At 42.1% G+C, this 8,736-nt stretch overlaps 1 protein-coding gene across 1 annotated transcript; it reads right to left on the reverse strand.

The window, feature by feature from the left end:
• Nucleotides 1-30: 30 nt before the first annotated feature.
• rabep2 (rabaptin, RAB GTPase binding effector protein 2) lies at nt 31-6,225 on the reverse strand. The gene is made up of 12 exons (XM_010744049.3): nt 5,880-6,225; nt 4,554-4,709; nt 3,688-3,770; nt 3,224-3,601; nt 3,049-3,144; nt 2,865-2,963; nt 2,633-2,746; nt 2,268-2,346; nt 2,144-2,155; nt 1,864-2,018; nt 808-924; nt 31-725 (listed from the first exon to the last, which is right to left on the reverse strand). The coding sequence occupies exons 1-12, from the start codon at nt 5,917-5,919 to the stop codon at nt 621-623; spliced, it is 1,434 nt and encodes a 477-aa protein (XP_010742351.2). The 5' UTR covers nt 5,920-6,225; the 3' UTR covers nt 31-620.
• Nucleotides 6,226-8,736: the final 2,511 nt, after the last annotated feature.

The following is an 8,736-nucleotide window of genomic DNA, read 5'->3' on the forward strand; positions in this document are numbered from 1 at the left end:
TTAAAATGAACACAAACTGTCACGTTCACATTTCTTCAGATATTTTTTACTTCTTTTCTCATCCACAATCATAAATCTGCTTTCAGTCAAAAAGCTGGTATGGTTGTAGTAAGAACAGGAATAATTGATGACTGAGTTAAAATAAAGACAAATAAATGAAAACAATAAAAATAACCCTCCCTGATGAAGTTAATTTAGGAGAGTTTGTATCACTTCATTATTGCACTGTGACTCGTCCTTCTTCACAGAAAAAGTCTGCACGGGGAAATGACCGTATAGTTTGCATAGTAATGACTGATACAGTGCAAAATCAAGTGTTGGGACTGTGGAGTGTTTTCACTGTGTCAGATTTATCTACAGATGCATTTACATAATTAGTAGAGGAATAAACAGAGTGAGTGTGAACGTTACAGTGTTTCCATGGTTCATCAAACATCACTTTGGTCAACACCATCGTCTCTGAAACAATCAAAAACGTGATGTCTCTGTAGGAGAATCCATCGGAAAGTGCGAGCTGTGATAATCCCAGTGATCACGATTACTTAGTTGGTCCTTGTTGGTCACTCTTGTTGCCGTTTTCTCTTGGTCTGTTCTCTTTGGTTCCAGTGTGACTCGATAACTCACGAGGCGTCTGCAGGAGAGGAGCTAGCTTCACTGACTCCGTCTTCCAGGATTTCTTTGACTTGTTCGAGAGTCTCGGCCTGTCGGATCACCTCCAGCTTCACCTGAAGGAGGGAGGAGAGACAGGTCAAGGATTCATCCATCACTCCTGCACTCAAACCTCTACAACTGTCTGCTGTTTCTTACCTGCAGCGACTGGGAGAGCTGGACAAAGTCTCTCTGAACAGTCTGGCTGGTGTCGACCTGAGAGCGCAGACTGATCACTTGACTTCGCAGCTCCAGACACTGTTGGTGCAGAGAGGCCTGACAGCCACAGAGAAAACAGATCAGGCAAACAACACAGACAACATTATTAGTATTTACATGTGTAATTAATGAACTCTGAAGCTGAATCCAGTCATCATGATTCATAATTAAGCTTGTAAGCTCTCAACACACACTCAAAATTATTTCCCAAAGCTTTCTCAGCTCTCAACACACACTCAAAATTATTTCCCAAAGCTTTCTCTTGACCTTCCTCTGCCGATGGAGTTGCTGAGTTGTCATCGGGGCACTGCAGTGGAAAAATTAAACCCACGGACTAAACTGTGATGCTACCAAGTCTGGGTGCATCTCGCAATTTACGCTGCAGAATAATGAACCGAAAGAGCAGTTATTGAGTGACAGTGAGTGTGAATGAAAGTGAAGAAGCGCAGGTGAAATAAAGTTATTTCCTGATTGTTGTTGACACACCTCACCTACACACACTGTAGTGATTCACTGGAGTGTGAGCGACAGATCCTGTCTGTGTGCACCCGTAATATTTTCATTAAGTAAACACCGTCCTAATTTACCTCTTATGCCAAGTGTAATAATTTAATAATGTAATAATTCTTTTTTTTTTATTTCAGTTTATTTCTCTTGATTTGCTGCAGCACCAGATTCTGTCTGAATGTGCCATAAACTGATCTCAGTCTGAGAGTTCAGTCACGTGGTCGCGAGTTTGTGTTTCTGTTCCAAGGATGACAACTGAGCAACTTCATCCGCTGAGGAAAGCCACAAGAGTTGGTTAAAAGCTTTTAAAACAAGTAAGGTGGACCTTGTGTCGAGTTTTGTTTGTTAGAATAATAAAATTTAAATAACAATAATATAAAATATTGCTTAAGAACTTTTTTAAATGATCAGGATCAGCATTTCTGACCAACAATGCGAGTTTAGTGACAGCAGTAACAACGACAACAAAAAACAGCAGGTTGGATTTACTTTGTCATTACTGAGCGCCTTGTTGTTGATCTGCACATGAGAGAGCGCCACCCGCAGGGCTTCCAGTTCAGTGCAGCAGGCCAGCAGTTCAGCCTGCAGCTGGTCCTTCTGAGCCTGGATCCTCTCCGTCTCCGTCTTCAGACTGGACAGCTGCACTGCACAGCAGCACAAACAAAGACTGCTTATAGTTTGTTCAGTCACTGCAGCACAGACATGAACAATGCTGTGATTACTAAGGGAGACCTATTAAGTGTCCTGTCAAACTGAGTCGTTCACTCACCTTCTAACACCTCTGATGACGTCGTCGTGGGTGGAAACAGGCAGAAAGGATAAAAAGTTTCAGTTTAAGTGAGTCAGTGTTTAAATATCTGCTCTAAATAATAATATTAATATGATCCACAGACCGTTTTCCTCTGACCGGCTGCCCAGCTGCTCCCTCAGGTTGACAATCTCAATGCGCAGTCGCTCCTCACAGTGCGCCCCCTGCAGGTTAGATTTCAACAGTCAGCACACACACACACACTGACACTACAGGCAGTTCACAATACCTCTAAACCTTCGTCCACGTATGAAGGTTGACACTTCATGTGAAAAGTGAAATAAAGTCATCCCAAAACTATCTGAAATGAAGAAATGCTACAAAAGGAAGTCACAGAAACAAAACTCACAGGGCTCTGTTCCCTTTATGACACCATGTGAAATTATTCTTCTCTGCTGCAGCTTTCGTGGAGCAGACACACTGTACGTGAAAGCCTAGAACGAATGGTACCTGCAGCGTCGCTGGGAACGATGAGCTGGACTCTGGTCCTTCATCCTTCACCTCCTCTCCTTTCAGTCTGGACAGCTCGCTGCACATCTTCCTCTGGGAAAAAGATAATTCTGCCTGGAGACACAAACGACAATTGTATGCGATCACACAAACAGGAATCAAGTGATTTTTGAATTCTACCACCCCTGACAGAGCCTCACACACCCTGCAGGATGGACATCGTATCACTCACCAGCCGACTCTGGACTGCGTTCTGTGATTGGCTAAAAGATTTCTGCAAATCCTGGAGGAGAGCCTCTGAAGTCTGGACCTGACACTGGAGCATTGATACCTGAACACACACATAGACACACAAATTAACATGTGACACACACTCTACACACTTTCTGCTGTATACTCGGATCAGCACTGCTCACCTGTTTGTGTGTGTGCTTGGTTTGTGTATCCAGTTCTTTCTCCAGCTCCTCTTTCTCCGCCTCGAGCCGACTCACCTCCCCTTGCAGCTCAGACACCTGCCCAACACGCCACACCCTCAGTGTTATTCAATTAAAGTGCAAATCTTGACCTGATATCATCGTTTTAAATCCACACCTGAGCGTTGAGTGTGTCCCAGTCGCTGTGCGTGACCAGCCGGTGCCCAGCCGGCGGCAGGTAGATGGCTTCAGGCACCAGAGTTCCCGTGGAGACCAGCGAGTCGGTGTCGTCCTGAGCGTGGAGCTTTCTGGGCAGGGAGGGCGTGTCTAAGGAGAAAGACGACAGCGAGGCCGAGTCGCAGTTTCGCAGTGAAAAATACCCTTCAGCTGTGAGCGGCGTCCCGTCTGCCTCTGCTGCCGCCGCCGCCTCCAGGTCTGCCGACTGGTTGTGCCTTCTGTCCGGCGACGCCTCGGCCTCCGTCTGGCTGTTGGTGATCTGCGTTTGGGATTCATTACTGCCGACTTCTACGTCCATCCTGGCTCGCCTTCCACTGATCTAGCAGAGGGAAATAAATGCTGGGATTGAGTCCAAAACACTCAAAACAAGTAAAAAAGAAAAAAAAGAAAAAGACAAACACCGACCATGTTCTGTCCACTCGCTCTCCTCCACTCCACAGGCTGAGACTGAAGAACAGCTATTCTGGCTTCATACTGCGCTGCTGTCTCTGTGAACACAACAACACGTTAAATACTGATGAAACCATTTACAGCTATTACAGCTAGCTCAAAAAAAACACGATTCAAATGATCAGCTCGTCATCAAGTTCTACAGTGGCCTGATACTGAGCCACATTTATTTGAATCAGGTGTGTTGGAGCAGGAAACATCTGAAACATGCAGGGCAGTGGTCCCCGAGGACCAGGATTGAAAAACACTTCTGTACATAACTCTACATGTTTTCTCCTGACTGTTCTTGAACTGCATCACAAAACAGCATCAGTTTTGTGTCTTTAAAGTTTAGAAACAACAGATTTTATCATTAAAACATATAAAATGACGAAGTTTCCCAACACAGTCAGGCATTACTTGTGCTTACATTAAATGCAACTAAAGTTTGAGCACAAAAATGACTAAAATATGAACTTGAAATGCAAATTCTGATAATTTGATTTAATTTAAAATAAAGCTTTTAACTTCAGAGCCTCTGAACAGTTGTGAAAACAAAGATACGTCTGCTTATAGCAGGTGAACGAGACTTCTTATCAAAGGCTACAAACTTATCTCTAAAGAGTGACGTATGAACGAGCTGTGTGAGCTTGTACCTGATACATGGTACGCTGTGACAGTATTTGTTAACTACAGGGAGTTTCTCGTGAGATGTTTACATGTTTACAGCTATTTGCATTTGCTTAAGAGAGTCCCCCGTGTTAGAAAGTGCGCAACTTCACACAAAACGTCCTTGACTGAAAATGACTTTAAGAGGGTAACACACACAGGGTAACACAGACCTCTGAGAGCCTCCTGCAGAGACTGGATCTCTTGATCACATTGTTTTTGCAGCTCTGCCAGTTCCTCCTGTTTGCTCAGCTCGCAGATCGTCGCCACGCCCTGCCAGTGCTCGGCCTGAGCTCGGTAGTCGGCTAGCTGGGCCTGCAGGCTGGAGTCTGAAAACGATCAACAGGTTGTGTCATTAGGATGTTTGCATGCAAAATATATTGATAATAAACAACACGATTAAAAAGGTATCTGTGTTACCAGCACCTGTAAATACTTTCTCAGCTCAGCTGAGCTTTCCAGGAATGCAACTTGACATTTTTCTCATTGCTCAGTTTGTAAATCTACAACACGTGCAGCTTTGTTGTCCACGTTAAGTGTGCACATAGTGAGTCTGCATACAAATCCTTTAAAATAACTAGATTTCATGTTGCATGTCATTAAACTTGTGGGATAATAAAGCCGCTCGGGCTTGTTCCCATTTGTTTGTCAAACTACACTTGCACCTCTGATTAAAAGGATCAAATCTAGCCATGACTGCAACCCGAAGTCGCTTCGCCTTCTTCTTTCTAGCATTAAAGAGAAAATACCACGAACATGTTAGAAAACATGAGCGGTCCTATCTGGAGCCAGCGTTTGATTTGTCCGTGGACTGTGTCTGTAGATGTTAAAGACTCATTTTAAGGTAATAAAAATCTTATCTACAGGTGACGACTATACACTAATGAATGAAAGTTATGAATATTATATCTAATTTCTGACAAATTCAGTAAATAGAGCCCTTTAAATCTGACACACTGGACCTTTAAAGGTGATGAAATACCACAAAACATTAAACACTGCTCCAAATATTTCATATTTATATAAACAAACACATGTGACTTTGATGCGGTGTGTTATCCTGCTGTTCATACTTCAGTCTGGGGTTAGACAGATCACAAAAGGTTTATTATTATTTGTGATTTCTGCAGTCACAGCTGTTAATACAGCGTGTGTGAAGCTGCAACAGGTCTCGTATCTGCAGGAATGTAACAAATATAACTTGGTACAGTCGGTTAATGATTATCGGGGATAATGGGGAAGGTTAAGCGGAGTGTGTCTCACTGCTGAGCCCGGTTCAAACCCACTTTGGACCGGACTGTCCGTCAGTTTGAAGTGTTAGCACAGCAGCTAGCACCGCCCGTTTGTTTCAATGGTCAACGGTGCTAACAGGCCGACCAACGGTCAACCAACCGTCCGAATCAACAGGTTAATGTTTGCAGGTCGGTGTGTCTGCTCACACTCCGCTAGTCATGAAGCGGATTAAAGTTTAACATTTGTTTTGTTTTGTTTTTTATTACCTGCGTCTTCACTCCTGGAGCTCATTTTCCCGCCAGACATCGGAGCTCACCTGACGTCTATAAAAAGTCCGACAAACTTGTCCGAGTCATTTTTTTGCTCTATTTATAAAATAAATAATAATAAAAAAAAAAAGCACCGAGGAGGATTTGGTGTGGAGATTATCGGCGCAGTGTCAACTTCAGGAAACAACTTTCCCCGGTCTGAGCCTGCGGAAACACGTCAGCCTGCTTCCTGTGCACTAACGCCTTCCTCAGCCCTGAGGATAATGTTCAGCTTTGTCTCTAATGTTGGTTAAACACGGAGAAAAGTCTCCATGTACAGTAAGTCTGTTTTCTGCAGCTGCCACACCCTTTACACGGTCCAGTCATGTCCACTGTGTGCTGACCACTGGAGGGCAGTGGGCCTCATTTTGAACCACAAACTTGACACCATAATAATAATAATAATAATAATAATAATAATAATATAAAAAAACTCTGGCTCTCATATCTCTGATTCACTTGTAAATAACTGCCCGGCAACCTTCCATGCTGGGAAATAAAACCTAAAAACTGTAATTCCTCTTCATAAGTCTCCATAAGTCCCCATGTTAAAATGTTCAACTTCACAGCAGAAATAAACATGTTTACAGCCTGGTACAAACTAATATATAACTAATTTCCTCGTTCATGACAACTGTACAGAGACTGGATTTGTTTTTATAACCTCCTGTTCAAATTATATTATGGCTTAAAGTTCAGAATCAGAAATACTTTATTAATCCCTGCAGGGAAATTGTTTTTGTTACAGCAGCTTAGATAGTAAGTAATAGCAAGAAATCAAACCTTTAACACTATACACCTATACGATATCCTATTTTAACACTATATACCGGTAACAGTAAAATAAAAGCCAAGTAACGGTGAACTTTACAATATTTAAATCTAAAACCCTATAAAGAATTTAGTCTCTGTGAGACTGTACAGAGAATACACTGATTCTTAAAAGTGCAGTGTGCATGTGAGGAGGATTTCACTTATGTATCGCACAAGCCAGTTCGATAGCTACTGGACTTGACTTGTTGCACATAATCAACAGCGAGGCTTCTTTGATTGACAGGTAGGTGCCGTTACAGATGGCTTGTTTGAGGAACCAGCCGTCATTCAGCCTAAGCCTAAGGTCAAGAGATGATCCATGTCTTTGCCACCACATATTTTGGCTTTAAAACAATCACTCATTGGTATCGTTGCTGTGATTCGGTAATTTTTTGTTTGATGTGTTTCGATACATCAGTGACTGACTTCAAACTATAAGATTTTTCTTTTCTCGTGTTTCTTTTTCTTTTGTTATTTATATGATCTCTTACCTCTCTGATAGTTTCCACAAGTGAGCAGGTGATTCAGTCTCAGTCTTATGCAACATCCACAATTTTTACCAGGCCAGTTCTCGGCACACTTTATTTCATTCTCACAGTCGGTGTGTGTTATCAGCCCTCACATTCTGCAGTATAATGCTCCCTCTGTGGTGAGCAGGTCACTTTTCATACTGCATGCTGACATGATGTGAAGTAATTGTCATGTGGCGTACATACGCCTTGAAACTTAAAACTGTTTTATTTGCAGCAGATTTGCATGCGAGTCTCTCTGCACCTGTTTCCTTTGCTTGACAAAAACATGACCATGCAGGGTTTATAGTTTCCTGTGTTTCGACTTCAATAAAAAACTGGACAGGATCTCAAATGACTGTGGACACCACTTGATATAATAATGCTACACAACTTAGTTTCAAAGTGTTATTAATTTGTGACTGTAGCAGACTCATTAGATTTAGATGCTGTGGATCTATTCATAGTATTGATTCGACTTTCTAGCCCTCATACTCTTAAAGGCCTCGCTTCGATTTTTGTCTAGAAATCTGATATCAAAGAACGTGTCCTTCCATACTGCCTCCACCTCCTCCACCTCCTCATCCATTTGCAGTCAAACAGGGTGTGGCATAGACAAAACTGTGAGGCAGAGAATACAAGTAAAGAAGATGATGTTACACATAACAGTGTTGAAGTCCAGACCAGACAGTATATAGCAGACTTAGGTGGCACAGTATTTATAAACAGTTTTTTCAATAATTATTCCTGATGTTTCCTCTTAGACAGTTAACAAATAAATCAGACAAAATGATGCAGCTTATAAAGGCTGGAACCAGTCGACATCGATCAGTCAAGAGATGAGAAGGGCCAAACCACCAAGAAGAGCTGAAAGAAAACCCGAGGCAGGCCAGCACAACACAAGGTCCGGTCGAATAGTCTCTTTAGATTCCTGAGTGAAAATAGATCCCAGTTATCCTGGACATTCATATTAATATATACAACATGAACACAAAGTATATAACAATATAAAGTGTTCCAGCGTCCATGCAGATCATCTTATAAGTTAGTGTTGCTTATTAATCATTCATCTTTTGCCATAACTTGCTAATGTTTGTATCTGAGTGTACAGGAGGGTGAGCGACCTTTCTCACTGTGACAAGCACTTTGTTTCACCTTTGTGACAGGTGGCCTATATTACTTTATCATTTCAACTCTGAACTCTTGTTAAAAAGTCACTGGGTTGTCCACGTTTATATATCCTGCATGAAACACGGTAAGAACGCACAATGAGAAATATCTTTGACCTTCTGAACTTTTTACAAGAGACGTCAATAACATCCACTGTCACATCGTGATATAGTCTTGTGTAAGTGCAGTTAAATTCTCTGAACACCGCACCTCTTTTCTGAACTCCTTATGAACTCTCCTTCACATCTTAAAGTAGTTAAGACATAGGAGGTACATTTTAACTATTCAACTCGACCCAAGAAAAAAAAAAAAAAAGCATCGCC

This window comes from Larimichthys crocea, chromosome XII (genome assembly GCF_000972845.2).
Source record: "Larimichthys crocea isolate SSNF chromosome XII, L_crocea_2.0, whole genome shotgun sequence".
NCBI lineage: Eukaryota > Metazoa > Chordata > Actinopteri > Sciaenidae > Larimichthys > Larimichthys crocea.